The sequence below is a fragment of the Nicrophorus vespilloides genome, unplaced genomic scaffold (assembly GCF_001412225.1).
Source record: "Nicrophorus vespilloides isolate i.1.1-1 unplaced genomic scaffold, Nicve_v1.0, whole genome shotgun sequence".
Classification (NCBI taxonomy): domain Eukaryota; kingdom Metazoa; phylum Arthropoda; class Insecta; order Coleoptera; family Silphidae; genus Nicrophorus; species Nicrophorus vespilloides.
Genome location: NW_017099526.1, coordinates 69,865 through 95,126, shown reverse-complemented (window position 1 = coordinate 95,126; position 25,262 = coordinate 69,865). Strand labels below are relative to the sequence as shown.

The 25,262-nt window shown below is 26.7% G+C and overlaps 1 protein-coding gene across 2 annotated transcripts; it reads left to right on the top strand.

Moving 5' to 3' along the window:
- Nucleotides 1–25,262, top strand: LOC108564658 (scavenger receptor class B member 1). 2 transcript variants are annotated; one of them, XM_017923741.1, is made up of 11 exons: nt 1–147; nt 10,356–10,481; nt 15,992–16,083; nt 16,143–16,303; nt 22,895–23,033; nt 23,100–23,306; nt 23,538–23,793; nt 23,844–23,981; nt 24,032–24,150; nt 24,225–24,350; nt 24,405–25,262. In XM_017923741.1, the coding sequence occupies exons 2-11, from the start codon at nt 10,376–10,378 to the stop codon at nt 24,684–24,686; spliced, it is 1,626 nt and encodes a 541-aa protein (XP_017779230.1). In that variant the 5' UTR covers nt 1–147; nt 10,356–10,375; the 3' UTR covers nt 24,687–25,262. The 2 variants fall into 2 exon arrangements, with proteins under 2 accessions (XP_017779230.1, XP_017779229.1); XM_017923740.1 differs by lacking the exons at nt 1–147; nt 10,356–10,481 and adding an exon at nt 12,975–13,222.

Below are 25,262 nucleotides of genomic sequence, written 5' to 3'. Positions count from 1 at the left end.
GTTTCTTGAATGCAGTGTAGTGTACATCTTCAGAAATAAGGTTTTCGGTCCAACCCGAAAACTCTTATTCGATTCCTTACTCAGTGCCAATAAACAGTTCAGAAACCAAAGGAAACAATACAGTGCATAAGCAATAAAAATACACATGTAAGTCTTAGTAGTTACAAAGTCTCAATTTTGTAAAGACAAATGTTAATTACAAGAAAATCTGATTGTTTAAGTAACAGAAAAGTAACAATTATGTGGTAGTATACAATACACATGTAAGGTTTATTTACAAATTCTCAGTTTAATAATTTATAAAGAAAAATGTTAATTTTGAAATTAAAATTAACAAAATTTTAACAGAAATTAAATAAATAATTACAAGAAAGTTTGATTTTTTAACTAAAAATTACATGGAAGTTCATAAAACACATGTAAGTTTTAATTACAAAGTCTCTGTTTAATAATTTATAAAGAAAAACGTTAATTTGGAAAGTAAAATTAACAAAATTTTAACAGAAATTCATTAAATAATTAGAATAAAATCTGATTCTTTAAGTAAAAAAAAAGTAACAATTACATGGAAGTACACAAAACACTTGTAAGTTTTAGTTACAAAGAATCAGTTTAATAATTTATAAAGAAAAACGTTAATTTCGAAAGTAAAATTAACAAAATTTTAACAGAAATTAATTAAATAATTACAAGAAAGTCTAATTATTTAAGTAAAAGAAAAGTAACAATTACATGGATGTACACAAAACACGTTTAAGTTTTAGTTAGAAAATCTCAGTTTAATAATTATTAAAGAAAAACTTTAATTTTGAGCATAAACAAATAATACATAAATCATGAAATAATTTCATAAATTTAAACTGAAATAAAATCAATAATTATAAGAAAATATAACGAAAATAATTACATTAATGTATAAGTATATCTCAAATTAATTAGAAGTAAAACTTTAATTTCTAGAATAAATAGTAATATATAAATTATGAAATAATTTTATAAATTTTAGCAAAAATGATTAAAAGTTATTCTGAAGTAAGAGTTGTAACATTTTAACTAAAAAAAAAAGAAACATTACAAATAATATCACAACGTTAAAACCAAAATTTAAAATTATTGAAATTTTAACTTATAATTAAGCTTTAACATATTTATAAAATTGTTAATTTTTTAGCATAAAGTCATAGAATAATTTGATTAATTTGCAAATTTAAAGAAAAAAATTGTCTTATTTTAACTAATGATTTTTTAACTAATTTATTAAAAAATATTAATTAAAAACGTTAAAATTATATGATAATCATTAGTTGTTGTTAATTTTCATTATAAATAAATAATAAATACATTAATGTAAATTTGAATAAAAAATAACATCACAATTATAAAGTTTTTAATTAAAAACGTTAACTTTGAGCAGAAAAAGAACACGAAAAAATTTAAGCAAATTATAAAATAACGGTTACCTGAGTTAAAACATGTAAAATTTTAACTGATAAATAAGCATAAAAACGTTAACTTTTAGTCTCGGAATAACAAATAAATCATGAAGTAATTTAGTCAACAAAGAAAAGAAATACATCAGTACACAAGTAAGTCACAATAATAAACAAATTTATTAATTAAAAACGTAAAAGAAACAAATAAATAATGAAATAATTTGATTATTTCATGAGCATAAATGAATGAAGTAATTATAAGTTAATATGAAGCAAAACTAGTGACATTTTACCTAAGCACAAACAACAATACCATCTATAGTAATTGCCTTCTTCGTGAATTGTTTACGCTCTTAAAATGTTTTCATTTTCTGCTGCTAAACTTATTATGCCGGTCTCATAAACACACACTCATCAGTATTCCAAAGACAACCATCACTTAACTACCGCTAATGATATATGGTATAAAGATCGTGAATTTTAATTAACCAATCTCGTGATTGTTTTAACTGCGTGTATACATTAATGAGACTAAACTTACATTTTTTTCTTCTAATGGAAAATGAAAACGAAACCGATTATTTTTTCTGTTAACGTCTCGTGTGCTTCAAATCTCGATCTCGTTATTGTATTACGCAATCGTTTTGCGAAATGTCAAGATCGCAGTCTTAAGATGGTATTGTTGTCTGCGTATTAAGATGATTTGCGATGGAATTTTGTGGAGACGGGAGAAAGTGTTGGTATTTTTTTGTGACGCGAGATGAATTCGGGTCAAAGTTCAGAGTAGGTTAAATAGTGCCGTGATCGAAGAAGGTCTAGGTTCGGTGTTATGGCTACGAGAAATTTGCGGAGATTTACGAGTATGCTTTGATTTATTTGTATACAAATGAGCCGTCGTTTGCATAATTTAATTATAAGTGTACACTGGTTAATTACAACTGTTTTAAAAAAAATAAATTAAACACATACTTCAACAAAAGATATAAAAATAATTACAGTATTAAATTTTACTGCTCATTTTTTTTTTCAAGTTTCAACTTTCTTAGTAAATTACAATTAATGCAACAATTTTGTATAATTAATCCATATAAAGTAATAAAGGGTGTCCCAAACCGAACTTGTATTTTAAATTTGCCGCCATTTTTTTCGCGGTAAATTTAGATATTTAAGAAATTTATTAATAAACTATATAATCTTGTAGAAAACTGAATAATATTAAATTTAATAAATACAAATAATTTTTCATTATGTACTAAAACTAAAATTAATATAATTTTTCAATAATTGCTTTATTTTGATTTGCGCCATCTCGGTTTAATTGCGACACTTTAACAAATTGACACAACGTAATAAATTATAATGAAACAAATCGTATATATCATTGCGCATTTGTTAATTAAAAAAATCGTAACTAATGGAAACTGTCATTTTGTTGATAATTTTGATTTGTCAAAATGCAAAATTAAATATAAAATAAAAGTTTTGAAGTGAAATCTACCAAAAAGTAAACAATTTTGAGGCACGTAATGGGATCTAATTAAAGAAATATTTAAAATCCAATTTTCGGTAAGATTTTTATTTGATTATTCTGATCATTTTTTTTTAAAGCGAATTTACGAAAAACTATAAATTTTGTGATATTTTTCTAATGAGATTTTCAATTTTAGATTCTTAAGTTATTTCAAATTAATTTAATTATTTATACTTTCTTATTTTATGCTATTATTTAAGTCTATAACTTTCTTCTCATATCATTAAAAATGTTCTAAACTATACGTATAAATGATTACTTTTTTATATTGATAAAACTTTATAGAATTAAAACGTAATATGTAATTAGTAAGCATCAAATACTAATTACATATAATTAATTTGAACAAATTACACGATCTTTTATTGGTATAAATAAAACTTAAACTAAGTATTGATGAACGGTTGATATTGTTATTACATAAAGATGCATACTTTTTTTTTTCTAGAACGAAAATGTTATTGTTTGATATTGGACATTTAGAATAATTGCCTCATTCTGTAATAACTTATTGACGACGTTTGCGACAGTTTCGAGAAAAAAAAAGTACCATCACTTCACCTACTGCAATTAACGACGTGTTTTCTACCAATTGTCTTATTGACGCAATCAATCCTAAAAAAAATAGCATAACGAGATTTTCAGAAATTCGTGCCAATAATTAACAGTTTTAATTACTCAATATGTTTACATATTTCAAAACAAACTAAATTTTAATTCAGTAAAATTAATTCTAAAATAATTGCACACAAAAAATTATTATTTATTATTACAGTAGAATCAATTTTTATGCGATTTTTTTTTATGCGGTTGATGAAATTCAACCAATTCTGTTGTTGTTACCATTGTAATGTTTTATATCAGTGTGAATATGTACGCCAGCTCAAACGATTTTGTTAGTCAATTTTGAACCAATTCATCACAAGAAAATGCACAATTTGGAGTAACTGGAGTAGAAGTGAATTATGTATGTGATTTTTTTTAAATTTCTTTTATATGTACAATGAGAAATTAAATGTTTTGAAAATGGTTTTATGTCAATCTAATTGTGATTTTTTAATTTGGTCCACTACACAAAAAAAAGTTTTTCTAATGTATTGTACAAAAGTATTTGTTATATAGTAAGAATTTATGAAAATTTCGAATATTTTTTTTGTGCGATTTTTTTTATGCGGTTTCTATTACGAAAACAGTTTTTACTGTATATAATTATTATTTTCTTGTGCTCTTTATTTTTAGTTCCTCGATTAGTCCGGGTTATTGGGTAAACTGAAAACGCGAACTATGCGAGGTTTTTCTAATATTGATAATACAAACAAACAACTAAATGAATATTGGCAGAAAATAAAAAAAAATGTAAATAAATAATCGAAATGAGAATTTCAACAAAAATTCGTTTCATTTGCATTCGATTGTTTTTCGCATTAGGATTCAATAATTTGCATCAGAATCCAATAAATTCTCTACAAGGTAATAGTTTGTTAAATGTCAATTTAAATCTTTTGTACGTGCATTAAAGATAGTTTTTTTTACTACAACAATATTTATTTACAAATTGTCACTCAAATGAGATTTACTAATGTATTTAAAATAATTACAATTTTAAGAATGATTTTTTTTTACATAAGTTTTTATTAAATTTCAATGAAATTACGTGAATAATCTTTTTTCAATACGACTGTTGTCTTCTATAGTAATTTTTCAGTAACTTTTGTAAAAATTAGAAACTATAAAATATCTTTATTTTCTAATTTAGTTTATAACTTTATAATTCATATGGTCACAAAATCATTTTTTTTAATCCAATTTCAATTGTTTTTTTTTTAAATAAGTACAGTGGAATCTCGCTTAACGAGCAAAATGAATTGTACGAAAAATGACTCGCTTAACGAGCGACGTTTCGCATAACGAGTGACGATGAGAAGAGAAGTCCCGGATTTCGCGCCTGCTACATCATTTTTAAAACTTGTGTCGTGTCCCAGTGATGGATTTCTGGACACTGTGGGATATCTTATATAATTTTAACAAATTTCTTGAACAATTCCTAAATAAATAAAGTTGATTCATAATAATCAATTATAAAGTAAAATTGTTAACAATTTTCCTAAATAATTCTTCATTAAATATACCTAATTCAATATTGAGGAAATAAAATAAAATAAATTTTATCAAACTCAAAACATTTTCCTGATGATTTTCCAATGAAGTAAAGCAGAATTTTTATTACAGTTTTAATAAGAAATCATAGATATTTCCTATAGATTCTAGAGCGAACAGAAGAATGTTACTTATATAACAAACTTTTTTTGTATGTTTCACTGTACGAGTAAAAAAACGGAAATTTTGGAACGGATTAAACTCGTAAAACCTCGCTTCCACTGTATTTATTTATTTTTAATTTCTAATAAAAATGTACATTAAAGCATTTATTAATTAACATTAATTACGTGCTGTACAGAATCGCGTTGAAATTTGCGAAACGCCATTAAGTTAAATTAACTCGTTCCACGCAACACGTACTTTATTTTATGTTTTTTATATATTAACCGCGTCGTTTTAATATATTTTTTCCCGGAAAATTAAGGTATTTTTCCTTTCGACAATTATAAATGAAAAATATGGTATAATATGCGTGCAAAACGCACCGAGGCGTTATAAAACGCCTCGCCTCGTCACGATTTCCCTAAAGACATGAAAGATTTCCCAACAACAATTTTCCACAATATTTTCCCAATTAAGTAAAGCTGAATCATTGTTACAGATTTGAAAGGAATTTACAACAATTTTCCTAAATAAATTCCCATTATTAGTTTTTGATTATAGATTCATAAGTAATAATTTATTAACTATAATTATTTCAATAATAATGATTTGATAATTGTTCATTAAATAAAAATTTTCAACAATTTTGCTCAATAATTATAAAATAATAATTTATTGGCTAAATAATAATTTTATAATTAATAAACTAGCAAAAGAATAAAAGAAATTATTTTTTTTATATATATTTCGAATAATTTTCTGGAATAATTTCCAAATATATAAAACTGTATTAGAATTATTCATACAAGAAAATATTGGATGTTTTCAACAATTTTCTTGAATAATTACTAATTAAATAATACTGAATTAATAGTGTTAATTTGAAACGAAATCTTATATTATTTCTTGCACAATTCCTAATTAAATAATGTTTGATTCATAATAAGCAACATTTTTAACAATTTTCCTAAATACTTCTTCATTAAATATACATGAATCAATATTGATAATTCTAATAGAAATCTTATAAATTTACAACAATTTTCTTGAATAATTTACCATTAAATTAATGTTATCAAACTCAATTAAGTAAAACAGTTTTTATGAAAATATCTAAAATTGTCTGAGTTGGAATAGATTGATTCGAGGAAATTTTTGATATTTTCATAATTACTAATTAAATAAAACGAAATTATTAGTGTCAATTTTAAAGGAAATTTTATATAATTTGAACAATTCTTAATTAAAAAGTTGAATCATAATAATCAATTAGAAAGCAAAATTTTTAACAATTTTCTTAAATAATTCTTTCTGTTTGGGGATGAAACCTTATAAAATTACAATAATTTTCTTGAATAATTTACCATTAATTAATGTTATCCAACACATTTAAGTAAATCAGTTTTTATGAAAATATCCAAAATTGTTTGAATTGGAGTAGATTCATTCGAGAAAAATTTGGATATTTTCAAAAAATTTCTTGGAAATTTTATATAATTTTGACAAATTTCTTGAACAATTCCTAATTAAATAAAGTTGATTCATAATAATCAATTAGAAAGTAATTTTTTTAACAATTTTCCTAAATAATTCTTCATTGAGTATACCTGATTCAATATTGAGGAAATAAAACTAAATTAATTTTATCAAACTCATTCTCCTGATGATTTTCCAATGAAGTAAAGCAGAATTTTTATTACAATTTTAATAGGAAATCATAGATATTTCCTATGGATTCTAGAGCGAAGAGAAGAATGTTTCTTATATAACAAACTTGGTATTGAGACACCGAATAAATGCGCACCGAAGAGTTATCAGTGCGTGAATATTATTTTTCCATGATTACCGGACTTGCTCTCTATTTATGAAATATTTCGAAGAGTCGAAGGAGAAAAGCACAAAATGCATACTCTAATTGAGGCTTTTGAAGGAATCTTGCATCCTCGGATACAAGAGACGACAGGCAGCATTGGGCAACAAAGAAAGTGCTGTTTTGGATCGGGGAGACTCAACCACACATGACCGATTGTCTTTAGAACAGAAACGCTTGTCGACTCTAATCGTTTCCTGGTATATAGTAAAAGAACGACAATAACGTAAATGGAAGAAAAAGGAAAAGAAAGTGCTCCATTTCAATATCTTTTTTTTTTCATTTGCGAAATGCCGCTTATTTCGTAAAGATTGATTGCAAAAATAGGAATGTTTTGTCATTGAGGTAATTTGCATAAAGAATTCTTTTATAACTTTTTGAATTTATAGTAGTTAATTTATAGTTTTAGATAATTTTTCATTTAAAAAATTATATTAATGCTTAATTACATTTGATATGATTTAAATGTTTTTTTTTGTAACATATTTTATGTAAATTATGTTCAAGTCACTAGAAATTTTCATCATAATTATTTTACTTGTAATTAGATGATCGTACATAATTAATTTGCAAGTAATTTTCAATATTTGTTTGTTTTTTATATGATTTTGTTTTTTATAAATCAGAATTAATTTTACAAACAACAATGTTTTTAAAAAAAAATGAGAAAATATAATTCGTAGACAACAATTTCGTTCGTTACATAATTGAGATATTTATTGTGCGGAAATATTGCTGCAGTTTGTCGTGCAAAAGTTAAACGTATGTTGAGGAGAAAGTGACAAAAGTGTGTTCAAAGCGGAGAGCACGAATTCAATAAATTTAACCCCTTCGCTCGATAATTATGTAACTTATACATTTCATTGAATAATTTTCTGTCATTTCAATAATTTTAAGTTGATTTTCCTGTAATAAATTTATATTAAGTAATTTTATTATACAATTATAATTTATTTAAAAAAATGATATTATGAATGAAAATTTTGGAAAATTTAAAGAAAATTTCATTAGAATTCATTAGATAAACAAAAAAAAAATGACAAACATTATAAAACAAATAATAATATTAAATTTTTCTTCTGTCGTCAAAATTTTAATCATATTTTGAAAACGTGGCCAATATTTAATTTGTTGTTTAATGTTGATTTAGTACGTAGAAATGAAAGATGAAAATTCTCATTTTTTTTTTGTTCAAGAAAAAACGCTTTCAATTAATTAAATAAAAATGACATTTTAATTGCCTTCCTCGTTTATTTTAATTTAATAAAACTGTTACAGTAAATCAAAAAAAAATTGTCATATTAAAAAACGTAATAATACTAAGAAACTTCACCGTTTTTTTCTCTCTTTTATTTATGTTTGTTTGGAACTTTCTACTTTATACGACAAATATTTTTAGTATTTCATTTCAATGTTATATGATTATTATAGAGTTTAATACAAAAATGTAAACAATAAATTAATATTCACATTAATAACTTGCACGCGTTGTATAAAATCTATTAATTATAATTGATTTCGTGCTTATAAACATCCGATATTGTTAATTAGAAAATATCGTTATAATTTTTTTGCAAAATTGCAAAACAAAATGAAGCACATAATTGTGTTTGATTGATTCTGGGTAAATGCATTAACGCGAATGCAGAAGCGAAATTATTGAAAAATTACATTATGAAAAACGTTTAATTAGAAATGTCGCAAAACCTTGCACTGTTGCACTTTTGCATGCGAATATCATTTGCGACTCGCTAATGAACATGTTACAATATGTTTTTTTTTCATTTGCTGTTTCTGTAGACACTTTAATATTTGGGTCAAAAACATAACAATTTTTGTTTGTTAAAGATTGTGTATGAATGAGTTTTGTCAAAATATGAATATAAGAATTCTTTATCATAATGTAATAAGAAATGTCTCGTATAATGCAACTTCGATCAGTACGGATTTCAACTAAAAATTGACTTAGTAAATTCTAAAAAAAATATGCACAAAATTATTGTTCTGATCTTTTTTCCCCTTGTAAACAGTCTCTTTTAGTACGTTCTTAAAGTCCTCGATTAGTCCGGTTTCAAACAGTCCGGGATATTGGCACTATGCAAGGTTTTAGAAGAACAAGAAAATTGATACTTCTTGTATCGTTTTTAACAAAAATGAACTATAATTATAAAATATGAATATTTTCGTAAATGTAATTTTAAAGTTCAAAGTGTAATTGACGTGTTTTTTTTAATTGCATTCAATTTGCGTATGCAATGTTTTATTTTCATTCTTTCTATTCCAAATTGACTTGTGATAGAATAAATGACGCAGTGCGGCTTCGATCAGTCCGGATTAACTAAAGTCCTGTTTGAAAATTTCAAAACAAATTAAATAATTGACAAAAACAATACTAAAACATTTGTACACAAAATATTCTATTTTATTCACAAATGTGCATTTATTTTCCTTTGTGCAGTCAAGTTTCTTTTAGTGCAGATTTAAAGTCCTCGATTAGTTCGGTTTCAAATAGTTCGGTATATTGGCGGTACTGATTACCCGCACTATGCGAGGTTTTACAACAACGAAACGTATTCCTATTTCTTATTATATTTTTTTGGAGAAAATTCATACTTCTTGTATCGTTTTTAACAAAAATTTACTATAATTATAAAATATGAATATTTTCCTAAATGTAATTTTTAAGTTCAAAGTGTAATTGACGTGTTTCCTTAATTGCATTCAATTTGCGTATGCTATGTTTTCTTTTTCATTTTTTTCTTCCAGATTAACTTGTCACAGGATACATGACACACAAATCGATCTAAATTGTAATAATTAATGTCTCGTATAGTGCGGTTTCGAGCAGTCGGGATTGTCTATAGTCCTGTTTCAAAATTTCAAAACGAATTAAAAAAAAATGACTAAATAAACATTTCTATACACAATATTCTAATATATTCATTAATTTATTTTCCTTTTTATGCAGTCAAATCTCTTTTCGTGCAGATTCAAACAGTCCGGGATATTGGCGGTACTGATTATCCGGACTATGCGAGGTTTTACAACAACGAAACGTATTCCTATTTCTTATTTTTTTTTTTTTTGGTATATACTTTTTGGAAAAAATTGCTACTTCTTGTATCGTTTTTTAACAAAAATTAACTATAATGCACATTATGTAATGTGCAATTAAGGAATACGTCAATTGTGTTTCTAAATGCAATTAAATTTAATTTGCTCATGCAATGATTTTCTTTTCTTTTTCTTTCTATTCCAGATTGACCTGTGCCAGGATAAATGACGCACAAGTCGACCCTAAGGGTGGTTGGACAGAATGCAAGGAATCGGCTCTTCTCTGGAAAACCGAAAATGCAAATGCTCATCTCGCAAAAAGTCAAATACAGTGAGTATCATTATTACAATTACTTTCATTATTTTTAGACATAAAAAATTTCATTGAAACTGTATTAAATTTGATTAGAAACAAAAATATTATAAAATTTTATTCAGTTGAATCTTGAAATTTAAATCATCTTTGATTATTTCAATGTAAAGTTTCACAAAAACAAAATAATTATTAGGAAAAATGAGTTGAAAAATTTGTTTAACAAAACTTCAATTGAATTTGGTTTTTGTGCAATGATATTTTCTTTTAAATACAAATTTATTTCTTCAAACTGTATTTGAAAGATCTTTAAAAAAAATCTCATAATTTGTCTTTAAATTGGACAAATAAATTGTATTTATTTCAGAATTTCTCTCAAAGAATTTCGTTATAAAATTGCAAAATTAGACTACAAAATTCATTCATTTTTGAATATATTTCAAACGATTTTAGTTTTTATATTACAACTTGATATTTTGTTTTTTATAAAATTGTATTTTTGAACAAAATTTTCTATATTTGAATGAAATTTGAGTTTATTATCATGACCTAACGTTAATTAACTTGGATGGATTTTTTTTTAATTACATTTGCAAACAAACAAAATTTACGTTAATCAGAATGCGACGTAATCACCGATCATTAGTTATGCACGTGCATATAATTACAATTGTAGTGCAAGTGAATACGTATCTTAATGCATTTCTTATAAATTAGCCTTAATTCAGTTGAATAATATGAATTGAGAATCAATCAGACAGGTTTAAGATAAAGATTAAAATATAATAAAAAGAAATCTGTTTTTCTTAATTGACGTCAGAAGGATGCAAACAATTCATTCAATATTTGGCAATGATTAAATTAATGAATTGATTAATATGTATTATTGTCGTTTTCGAACAATAATTAATAAATAACCTGTAAGAATTTTTACATCAATTTTTCAATAATTAATTAATGTTTTCGTAACATCCAATATAATTTTTTATTTGTAAATTGATTAATTCAACAAATATTTTATTTAATTTCATAATGATAATAATAATCAATATTTGAGTATTATTATATAACAAACTCATACATATTAAATAAACATATTTTTGTGTGTAAATTTTGTATAATAGTATAATAGTCAAATTTTATAATAATGTGTTTCATCTCAATATTTGATTATTCTTATATTTTTCGTCGAAATTTAAATTATTATCAATTTAATTAAATAAATTCATATTTTTGTCCTTTCTGTTTATAAGTTTTTCTTACATTTAATCAAATTATATTCGTACAGTAGAAATTTCTAATGTTCATATTATCCTGTAATCAGATACTCTTCTCATCCGCAATTTCTTGAGACTAATAGTAAAAAAAATGTGTATTCTTTTGCGGCCTAATTACCTCAATAGATGCAAATGCTAGTTTACTATCCATTCATCCGCAGTTTACACTTTAACCGCAACTTAAAGAAGAAAACAACGCTCTTTTCCCACGGTTATTGCTTTCCAAGTGCTTTCCCTTTAAAATTATTTATTAATTCAATTACATCTCCAACATCTCATCTCACCAATAAATTATACATATGACTTTTTGTAAAATAATTAGAAAATCATTGCTTTCTTTTATTCTGATTTGAAATTGGAAAATTTAGGCAAAAAGAAAAATGTGTTTATTTCAAAGCAATTCCTCACACAGTCCGGATTGAAAATTTGAAAATAAACTAAATTTTAATTCAGAAAAATTTCACATTTTTTTTTATAAATAATTGCTTTTATTTCTCATTTGTTATATGTATTAGTCCGGTTTCAAACAGTCCGGAATATATATTTATCAATTCAATTACAAAACTAATAACATAATAAACGTTTTATAAGTAAAAATTTGCTAACAAGAACTTTAAAATTGTTTAGAATATAAAATAAATTTATTGATTTCAAATTGGAGAAATTGACTAAATGAAAAATTAAACTCACTTAACCACTTTTTGGACAAACGGCGGATATATTCGCCCAACTTTACTTAATTCTGAATGTGCACGTCCGGAAAGGGTTAATTCAATTGCAACTAAATTAAAAATGTAAATTTGTTAGAATATAAAACAAATGTTTTGATTTTAAATTGAAGAATTTGCACAAATTGTAAAATGTGCATATTAATGAATTAATTTACAATTCTAACAAGAATTCTAAAATTTGATAAAAAAATAAATTCATTATAAATGTAGATTAGTTAGTTTGTTTTGTTGATCAAGAAATATCGAAATTGTATTTTGCACGAAAAGAAAAATCTGGTTATTGAAACTGCATTAAAAAAAACAATCCGTTAAAATCAAGTCAAGTATGGTCGTCGTAATTATAGCAACATCATAATAATACAGACGTCGTCTCCGTTGTGAATTCCCTCTCTGTCGAAACTACTAAGTTCCACTTAATGATCGAAGCAAATTAATTGCGTGTTTTTTTAGTATTTATCATATCATAGGTGCACAATGTTATTCATTCAATATTGCGCTCTCGATCTGATCAGATCATTCAGAGTATCTTGACATCTCTTATAGTGGTGATCTTTAACTAGTAGTAGGCGAGAATATTTGCAAAGGAAAAAACATTTGTTGGGAAACTAATTTCGGTAGTGAACTTTTTACAACATGACTTACAACACTGTGGCCGATTATTTGCTGAAGTATGAAAATCAAATTTTGCTTGAGAATCAGATCAACAAGAAGGGTGATAAAGTTAAACGATGGATTAAAAAAATCAAGTCACGTAAGTTTTTCATTTTGAAAATAATTGAACAAATTCATGATAATAATTTAAAAATCTTAGTGATTACAATAATATTGGAATAACTTAAAAATATAGAGAAATGTACAATAATGTTAGAGTGTATAAAATTGTAAATGCGAGCATTTTGTTGTATATGTAATAAAAATATGTTGAAATTTAATTGAATGGAGAAAATGTAACTTTTTGAATAGTAAGAAAAAGTAATTTATAAAACTTGATTTACAATAAAATTTATATAACGTGAACATAAAAATTTATTGATTTCAAATTAATATTAATATCAAATATATCGGTTAGTAATAAATTGAACTAAGAAAATAACGATTTGTAAATGTAATTAAAATTATAAATTGAAATGAATATTAATATTAAATTATTCTTAAAATTCAAACATTTAAAGTGTTAAAGTGAAATCCAAGTATTTACTAATTAATTTACGTTTTCTTAAGAAAATGAAGGAAAATCTTATTCAATTTATCTTGATACCAATTAAGTCTACGATATTAATTGGAAATAGTACAAGAAATGCATCATATCACAAAGTTTATTAATTGTAAACGATTTATATATATATGAAATAAGAGCTTTCTCCAAATTGCAGTTTTCTCTTCTCAATTCAGCTTTCCGAATCTTATGATTCGCCGCAGTAATTTGGCCTCTTTCCTGTTAACATCGAAAAGGATTTCTAAACACTTACTTAAATCAGGGATATATTCATTCACATTCTCTGCTTAAAGCAATTCCTTTGCTTCTTTTTAGTTTTTTAATGAATTAGTTTGATTGATTTTCATTTACTGTTTTAGCTTTAATTTCAAAATATACTCTCTCTCTTGTTTTTTTTTTCATAGAAATTTTGAAATCATAAAAATTCCTTAGAAATCATACAGAAAACTCTTAGAAATTCCTTAAAAAGTCATAGAAATCATACTAAACATCATAGAAAACAAAATATCATAATATAAGTTCATATAAATCAACAGCCAAAGTTTATTTTGCAAGAGTCTGGGACCTCTTAAATCAAGTGAGCCCCAAATATTCAAATGGGCGCTAAATGAAGTTTTCAAGTGTTTTCGGACTGATCGAAACCGCACTTTGCGAGTTATTACTAAATATTTAATTCAAAAATTAAATTTATTGGTCTTTACTATCAAATAAATTGGGAAAAAAAAATGAAAATAATTAGTTAAATATTAATTTGTCAAAAAAAAAAAATTAACAATTTGTTATGTAAACTGATTGAAATATTTGTGTATTTGATTTTGTAGCTTTGGATGTTGTTTGTTTACGGAATAAGTTGGAATTTGGCCTTAGCGAAAGTAATTCAAGGGTATCGACCGCTGCTCGTGATAAGTAATTATATGATAATTATCGCTTCTCGTGCAATTGCCTGCATTAATATTTAATTGTACATTGATATTGGCGTTTTTTGTTGTTTTTTTTATAATGAGAAAGTAAGAAAAGAAGGAAATTCTCAATGAAAGTATAGATTTAATAGTAAATCAATAATAACAATACGATAATACTTGAATCTTAATTTAAAAATGTAGATTTTATTGATTTTTGTAGAGTAGAATTTAATTTGGAAATAATTTTTATATAATTTTTTATTAAGGATTTGATTAGAATTTTTCGATAATAAAGTATATTTTTTGCAAATGTTTTTGAAGATTCTAAAACTTTAAAAAATATTTTTAATAAATAGTGTATAATTTTTTTTTGCAAATTTTTTTGAAGATTCTAAAACTCTCATTTTCTTACATAAATTACTGCAGTAAACTTAAAATGTTAATAGTTAATTAGTTGAACTTTATTTAAAAGTTAAATTTAGTAGTAAAATATTTCAATTTTCTTATTTAAATTTCAGTTGAATTTTGTGGAGATTTATGAAAGTTAAAAATTTAGTTCAATGTAACTTTTTTAATTGAAAAGTTTAAACTTTGTACTTAATTTGTAATAAAGTCAAAATGTTAATCAAAGTTGATGATAGTTTAAAAGTTATTTTTAGTAATGAAAAGTTTGAATTTACTGCATTAAATTTAATATATTAACATTTAAGTAGTTGCACTTTTGTAAAGATAAATAAAAGTTTAAAATTGATTTCAAAGTTATTTTGATAAATGAAAATTTTCAATTTTGTACTTAAGACTTCTGACTTAACTATTTGAAGTTTTATGATTTTGTACTTCAATTGTTGTAGTAAAGTTATATATTTCTTTTGCTGTGAATTTTGTATACGAAAAACAACATTTTCAATAATAATTTATGAATTACACTATTTACATAGAAAATAGAAAATGCGTAATATGTTTATGCAACAGACATCTGAAATAATTGCAAATAATCTGTAGTTTGTAATTAATTGCATTTCTCAGCAAACCATTTGCTAAATAACATTATCACATTTTTTTTACTTCCCATTAACGTGCACTAATTTATAATTTCAGTGTCGTCTTTTGATCACAACAATTTATACGACTGCAAATTACGTAAACATAGTTTCCTCGTGTTATTGTTTCACATTATATTTTTTCTGTTGCTTTGACATTCTTGATTTGTGATCATTGAACGCTGTTAATTGTTTGTTTAGATGATTTTTCAATGTTCGAGTTGATTGATTTTAAAATTTCCTCTTATTTATATTTGTATCATATTGTAAATTAATTCAAAAATTTTATTGTAACTTAATGATAAATTGAGACAAAGTTTGAGCTGTATATTTTTATAATGTTAACAAATGTTTAATTTCAGGTAGGTTAGCTGTGATATTCTTAGGAATTTTCACTCTAACGATGGGCATAATTTTCTCCTCAATACCATGGATTGACTACTTAATCTTGAAGGTATGTAAACATCGATAAAGTTAAATTTATTGAGTGTTAATCTTTTAACTTTGCTGCAGCAATTGCGACTGTGGAACGGATCGCTGAGCTTCCAGTACTGGCAGAAACCTGGTGTCATCCGACTGACGAAGGTGTACATCTTCAATATGACCAATCCGGAGACATTCCTGAGTCAGGGGGAAAAACCCAGGCTGCAGGAAATTGGGCCGTTCGTGTATCGGTGAGTGCACCATCAAAATAAAGCAAAAAAATCAAAGAATAAACCGGTCAGAAAAATGGGAGAAACAAAAGCTGCATTGACGTCAATGCGAACCTTTTTTTATCTTTGTTCCTTTTCGCTCAATCCTCTGAGGGAAAATAAAGCAAGTATGATGATTGCAAAGGTCGGGTCAATCGCTCGAAGGTTACCGCAGTGTTGCGTAATGCGCGCAAAGGTACGAAGACAGCAATTGTGTTATGCAATTTGTTCTAGATTCTTCCGACGGCTTTCCTTAACTGCATTTAATATTTCTGTCGGTTCCGCGTTTCTTCGTCATTAGCTCCTGTTCTTGTTTTTTTTTTGTAGTTGTTGTTGATTCTTAACGGAAATATTTGCAAGGACGAAGCCTTTAGTAAAAAATATGTTATTTAAATATATGGCAACTGTTAAAAAATATGCCATTGAATGTATATTATATTTTTTTATAATTTCGTTACTAAATCTATATTAAATAACTACGTTTTTGGTATACCTTGAACTTTGGACATTTATAATATTTAGTTAGAAGATTAAGAATGAATACAAAATTACCAAAAGTTAGTTTACATACATTTTTACTTGCTTTATTAGAAAAACATTCAATCAAAATATTCTAATTAACACTACAAGTTAACAAAAATGTGAAAAAAAATCCAATAAAATATATTAATTTTCTATTAGTATTTTGTTCAAATATTATTGAACCAAAATATTGAAATTACTAATAAATTTACTAAAACAATTTTACAAAAAAATTGATCCATTTACTATATAATTACTACAAGTAATTCCAAATTAATTTAATGTAAAATAGAAAAACTACTATTTTACTGTTAAAGTCATATTAAGATAAATTAGCTATGAATGGGAAACGTTATTTTCATGCACATTAAAAAACAGTAGTATTCATAAAGGTAACAGAAAATTACTTGTCTACACTAAATTATTAAAAAGCTAAAAATATTCATTTTAAAGCATAATAAAAATATTATTGCCTTGCTTGTAAATAAATTATTATTTAAATGAGGGAAATGGAATAACATCATTAAATAAAGTTACAGATTTCGCAAAAATAATTTGTTTATGTAAAAAATTTAAATAATCATTTCACGATGTAAATAAACATTTATGAAATATCAATACTAAAGTACAAATTAATTAAATATTGGCATTGAGTAAAACACTTCCTTATTCGTAATAATCATTAATAACACACCATAAAACAAGTCTCTATATAAACTTTATTACGACGTATCATTGTTTTAATGAAACAATTAAAAGGAATATTTTTAAATAAAATTAATTGAATAAATATAAGTGTTATTGACTGTAAAGTAATTAAACACATATAAATTCCAGTCTGTGTATTTCCTTTTATTTGCCTTATTTTTCACATATTTGTTCATCAGAAAATCAACGCAATTACCATGAATTTTGATGGAAAGTTCATTGTCTCACGTGGTAAACAATTTAAATATTGAGGATGGATTTGAATGGTTTATTAACTTTGGGAAAAGCTATGGTTAACGTGATTTTTCACCGTGATAATGAAATTGGTAGTTTTATTTTTTTTCAATGTATTAATAAAGAAATGAATGATTTCGTGTGTTCAGTCGATTATCAAAGGTAATTGGAATTAGCATAATAAATTTGAATTGGAGCTTCTGGTGATTGGAAGAAAGAAAAAAATTAAGAAAGGAAAGCATTCGAATGAATTAGTGCAAGGTTCTATTAATAGCCTAGCAATTGTAAATCAAGTGCCGTTCACTCATTCTTACTTATCCATTCAGACTTGTGTATGTTCGTACGATACACGAGTCGTCCAAGTTCTAAGTCAAGGCCTGTTCCCATCCTTTGATTTATTCCTAATGGAATTAACGGAAATGTATAATAAATTATGAAAGTAAATTAGTTCAAACTTCTATCTTATTTTATAATTTATTAGCGTGTCTTTTGATCACCTTGATTGATATTTTGGGAACGAGGATTTATTTCCCCATTCACTTACCTTCGTGAAAACATGTAAATCGTAGAAAGAAATGGTAATAGTCTTGGCGGAAGTAAGGAAGTTTTGCGTATAGGAACAAATATTTAATTTTTGCACTTGGGGCTAAATATTTTATTTGCTCATTCACCCTTCAAAAAAACAATACTATTAACTATTACTAGAGTTGCGACAACTGTTTAAGACATTCCCGGGAATTCTCGAGATTGTAGACTCGTTTCATCAATTGAATAATTTTGAACAACCAGAAGAAATATCTTCTTCAACTTTATAAGTTTCTTGATTATGTAGATTTAAGTTCTGATTCGCTTTCCAAGTGCATTATACATATCTTTTTCTACATTATTATCGATAATTCTCGGGTATACATTTTTCGAAAATAGCCAAGAAATTTGTCCCGGGACTTTATAAGGCAGCAAGGAAGTTTTGCGTATAGGAAGAAATATCTAATTTTTGCCTTTGGGGCTAAATATTTAATTTGCTCATCCACCCTTCAAAAAAACAATACTATTAACTATTACTAGAGTTGCTCAATCTCGACAACTCTTTAAGGCATTCCCGGGAATTCTCGAGATTTTAGACTCGTTTCATTAATTGAATAATTTTGAACAACCATAAGAAATATCTTCTTCAACTTTATAAGTTTCTTGATTATGTAGATTTAAGTTCTGATTCGCTTTCCAAGTGCATTATACATATCTTTTTCTACATTATTATCGATAATTCTCGGGTATACATTTTTCGAAAATAGCCAAGAAATTTGTCCCGGGATTTCCCGGTTCAGCAAAACTAGCTATTACGTAAGCTAGATACGCCTGCACTGCTAATAATAACAACGATAATTTGAATTATTGCGTAATGATGTTTATATCTTATTTATACTAATTTAATTTTAATTGATAATTTATTTTACTTGTTTATTTTTATTATTTATTTATAACGTTTGTCTTTCAAAGCCATAACAATAACAACAACAAAACATACGTTGATGACCTTTAAAATGAATTGTCGGATTTATTTTAATACTTGTTTGTTAGTAATTAATTTCGGTTTCATAAACAAAATTTGTAGTAAAAAAATGTATATAGTTAAAGAATATAGTTTAATAATTATTAGCTTTTGATTCTATAAACATAAAAATATAAAAAGAAATAAAATTATTTTACAGTCAAAATTTTATTATTTCAATCACAATTTTCTTATTTTAATTATTACAATTATTCTTTATACACAATAAGTAATTTTCTAATAGTTACGTAAGAGTAATCTTTAAAATTAGTTAAAATATTTCTGTTTGTTTATTTTAGAATCTGCTAATTCTTTCGAAAATATCTCTTTTATTTTTGCTGAAGTAAAAGTTTGTTTTGCCGCACTATTGGAAGACGCACTGTGCAAGGATAATAATTCTCTTTTGCTGAAGGCTATTTTTTTTTGGTAAAAATCCTTTAAGTTTCAAGGTGTGACGAATAAAGGTAAACCCACGAATTGGCGATTTTGCAATAAACTCATCGAACTAGTAAACCGTTGCGTAACGATCGTTGTCGTTTTGGGAATTTCGCGTTAATGGCCTAAATATCCGAATATCCACTGTGCAAAGTCAAGGTAATTTGACTCATAGAAGAAAGAGCTTCGGGAATGCGCGTGGACTTCTTTGGTAAATCTCAAGACTGTTGTTACGCAAGAGACGAACGACAAGTAGGGCACGAAACGAAGACGGATAACGCAGAATGCGCACCGGACCTTTATCGCTGCAAAGTGAAAGTGATTACGCAATTTGTCCGTCGTTCGATGCAATTGTGCTTCCGATGCAAAAGCGATGTCAAAGAATGTTGGTAAAGGATTAAAGGTTAACTCATAATCTGCTATATTCATAATTTGTAAACGTTTTTTTAACGATTGGATTAACCGTTGCGAAATTGTTGATAATTGTTGCTAATTTCATGTCGAAATTTTATATTAAATTATCACTTGAGTTCGTAACTTTATACTAAATATTGTAGGATAATGAATATTGAAATAATTTAGAAAGTAAGAACAAGAAATTTTGCAATAATAATAAAATATTTATAAAATAAATATATTTTTATGATCAATCATCAAAAACTAAAGATTTTTCAATTATAAGAAAAAAAAATTAATATATTTTTTTGTAATTATTACTAATAAAAAACTAATTAGAATCAATTTTATAAAGAAAACTTCATTCAAGTAATAATAATAACTGAAATCATGTTTAAATTACTCAATTTCTAAAACTAAACAGCTCTGATATTTCATTATTATTTTGTTGTTTGTTATAAAAGGCAATGTAGAAATTTGTAAAAGGTTATCCTCATTCATTGACAATCTGTTGAGATCTGTTTGGTGTAACGCTCGTAATGTCAGTGATCGCTTGTCGACGTTTTACGGAGTTTTCTGCGTTGTTTACGTAACGACGTGGCGAATCCGCGACCTTCGCAATTCGGTAAACGCTGAGACGAAAAGAAAGTAGTTCAAATGAGCGACGTTCCTCAAATAAAGTTTTGCAACTCGTACATAATTCGATGCAACAACTACAGCTCTTCTGTAATATTTCATAATTCGGATACTTTCATCTTCTCAATTATCTTTTCACAAATAATAAATGTAGTAATTGGATTTAAAAAAAAATTGAAAAATTCTGAATATTTCAAATACTAATCTTTTTTAAAGAAAACTATTTAGATAATTGCAAAATATTAATTTATTTGGACATTTCGAAGAAAATTTGAATTTTTTTTATTTACACTACTAAAATTCTAAATTGATGAAGTAAATAAAAAAAAACTATTATTTACTGATTACAAAATAAAAACTTAAATGGTTTATAGAAAAATGAAACAAAACATTTAGTAAACTGGACTAATCAAGGAATAATCATAGAAAAAACAAACCGCACTATCTCTGATCGAAGTCGCACTATGCGAGGTATAGCTGTAGATGAGAAGAATGCGAAAATTGTAGTTAAAACAGTGGTTGTTTTGGAAATTTTCCAAGAATTTGTCACAAGCAATTTGCAAATAACTGAAGCCGTGTCTAAAGTGTTTACTACAAGTGGCATGCGTTTGGCATTTGGATGCGATAATTGAGCGTGTCAAAGATGCATTTACGTGTAATTGTTTTCCAGTGATAATTTGTCACAGCACGATCGTAAATTTCGAAGTTACGACTCATAAACTGTTCATACTTATTGCTTTTGTCCGCTCGTAGCCGCCGCCTCATCAATAACAAAAACGTGTAAATGAGAGCTTATTAATGGTGGAACTAGGTTGAACGACTCTCGTCGAAGGAGCCAAAGCATATCTCTGTTGGAGGACGTGTACTTCGAGCATCGGGAATGTCAATGTCGAAACGATCAACGATTAATTGAATTTCCATCAAATATGATCTGATTCGAAAACCCACGCTGCATCAGCGATCAATTTTTTTAACTTCTTAATATATAACCCAGTGCACTTGAACATAAGGTCAAATACTTAACTCTAAAAAGAATACTTAAAAACAGAGGTTGGATCAACATTTTGTAATGCATCGCATATAAAAAGTATTAAATCAACATTTTGTAATAAAATTATACAAAGCATTAATAACTGGGACGAGTGTGCTTCTAATTGTGATCGGTAATTGGAAATATTGCGAGATTGTAGCAATTGAAATGAACTAACGTAATAATGAAAATTTTTTCTTTTTTTTTTTTTGAATCGAACAGTTTTAATTGCTCATTTCGACACACGCGGTGTGTGTAGTAATGCAATGCATGCGCCAATTTTACTTTACGAATACTTTCTAATTACTCTTAAACTCGAGCTTTTGCCAATGGGTTGTTGCTTTTTACATTTCGTTCCTTTCAATTCTGTGTACACAATTTTTCTTTCTTTCCAATCGACCGCAACTTTAATCAATATAATTAAAACCAATTAAACATATAGTTGAAATATATTTCTTTAATTCTTTAAACTACTAAGAAAAAATTGAAGATTTTCCTATTAGATTTTAATAATTGGAAAAATAGTTTTGATTTTTTTAATTGTTTTCGAAAAATAAGATTTTACTGTTAATTTTGGTTATATTTAGATAAAAATTATAAGTTATGCAACCAAACTGTACCTATATTTTGTATATAATGAATGGATTCATTGATGTACATTAAATTTGACAAAAAATACTACTATTTGACTACTATAAAGAAATGTAGCAAAAAACGTGTATGGTTTCGCAGAAATACGATTTATTTATGAATGAACTTGAATGAGACGTAGTAAAAAGATGTTTAGAAAATTCTGACTCGAGTCTAGACGATAAGATAAACATACTTGATTCAATCGTTTTTTATATATTTTTTCATTCATTATTTTATATTTTATACAAATTACGTAACTTTTAATTATTACATTCATTTTGTTGATTTCATAATTGCATTGTTATAATGTTGTTATTTTTTTTGAAAATTACATAAAACTAGATTTTAAACATTATTTATGTAAATTGCATTAATTTTGTTGAATTGGCAAAATTTGCATTTTCATGTATTTTTTTTTATGTAATTTCAGAGAGGATATGGAAAAGGTGAACATAAAATTCCACGACAACGGAACGGTGACATTTCAGCATAAGAAAATCCTCCAATTTGTTCCAGAAATGTCGGTCAATAAACACGAGAAGTTAACAGTACCAAACATCCCTCTATTGGTAAATATCTAAAAAAAAAAATAATAATTTGGATTTATTGTACGAATTTTATTTGTTTATTTCCAGTCTTTATCAACTCAATCGAATTCGCTGAGCAGCTTCGTGCAACGCATGATATCATTCGTTCTGAACGTGGGAACGCACAAACCGTTCATAACATTGACCGCCGAGGATCTGGTGTTTGGTTACGAGGATGGAATAGTCAATTTGGCGCATCACTTTTATCCGAAACATAAAAAACCGAAGGATAACAAAATGGGACTACTGAATGGAGTAAGTCTTCATTCATTTTATAATTTTCTTAGTCATTTGCGCATAAGCGGCGGATATATCCGCCCTATCCATTTTACAAGATACTTCACAAAAAGTTTTAATATTCTTTTCATTTTTTTTTATAATTAACTGATTTTTTAGTAACAAAAATTCTAACTTTTTTCAAATAACTGTAATGACAAACTGTTAGAAATGTATATTGAATAGTAACTAAATACTTATGTTTTACAGAGGAATGGAACTTTGAAGGAGATTCAAACAATTTACACTGGAGAAACGGGAATGCAGGAGTTTGGTTTGATGGAGAAGATGAACGGTGAAGATCGTTTACCTTTCTGGGAGGATAGTCCTTGCTCCAATTTGAAAGGAAGCGAAGGATCCTTCTTCCCCCCAAGACACTTCACCAAAGAAGATGTAATTCACGTTTTCGATAAGGACATTTGCAGGATTCTTCCGCTGAGATACAGACATTCCGAGATTAAACACGGTAAACTATAGAAAATCGCAATTTTTTTGGAAACTGATGTCTTCTTTTAGGTATTTCGGTCGATGTGTACACGCCTCCAACAGACGTGTACGAATCAGCGGAAATCCAAACCAAGAACAAATGCTTTTGTCCTGGAAACCAATACTGTCCACCGAGCGGACTTCAAAGCATTGGACCATGCCATTACGGTAATTTTATAAGTTTTTTTTTAATCAATTTTATAATGAAATTATTGCAGATGCTCCACTGTACGTCTCCAATCCGCACTTCTACAAAGCCGACGTTAGTCTCTTGGAGAAAATCGATGGACTCTCTCCGGATAAAGACAAGCACAGCACGTACTTCAAAATACAACCAGTGAGTTTGCTTTCAACAAAAGATGGTAAAAATATTGTTATTAATTCTCTCTCTTTCTCGCGATTGTTGTTTAGAAACTCGGGGTTCCGTTGGAAGCGAAGGTTCGTTTGCAGGTGAACTTGAAAGTGGATAGAGCGCCGAACGTGCGCATTGTTTCCAATTTCCCGAGCATCATCTTTCCCATCATGTGGATCGAAGAGGTGTGAAACTATTAGATAAATAAAATCTTTATTTATTAATAACAATTTTCGCAGGGAATAAGTGATGTTACACCTCCGATCAGGCGATGGATTTACTTAGCTACGACGTTTTCCGACATGGCTTCACCGCTTTTAACATACGGCTTCATCTTTCTGGGAAGCTGCGTCTTGATCGGCGTCTTCATAAACACCTACAAATCGATAGTCTTCACCAAGGAGACTATAGAAGTCGGTATGAAGACTTTCAGGAGAGGCAACAGCTTCAACAACAAGATGCTCATCGTACGTGATTCCTACAGTCTGCTAGAAAACATCCCGGATTCTCGGATCGTATAATTCGCGCGCAAAAGAAGCATCAACTGTGGCATTCCAATGTACCTCCAGTATTGGTAGTGTTTAAAGCTAAACAAAAATTTAAACTAACAGTTACAAATTAGGTGTGGTGTAGAACAGGAGTAGCGAAAACTCATTTGCTCAACAACAACAAGACGATTTTAGTTATTGTGATAGAACTTGTTCATTTAACCAATCCGTCCGGAAACATAATTTATGAATTTGCTCAATCACTAATTAACCTCGATGAGTCATTTATTAATAATAGCATTAGATTAATGCTAAGTTATATAACATATTATTTTTTACAACTTCTTACTGTTTTTTTGTACGATAATATTATTATTTTTTTTTGTGGACTAAAATTGTAGAGTATAATCGAATGAATTGTGATATTATTATGTTTTATTTTTATTCCTTCCGAACGAAGAAACAAGATTTCGTAGCGCATTCGCATGTTTCTTCTGTATTTGTTCTTTTTAATGCAAAAGACTACTTATTTTTTCATTTCTTTTGGAATGATGCGAAAAGACCTAATTTTTATACTGTTTCTATTTTAGATTTTAATGTGTGTCTTTG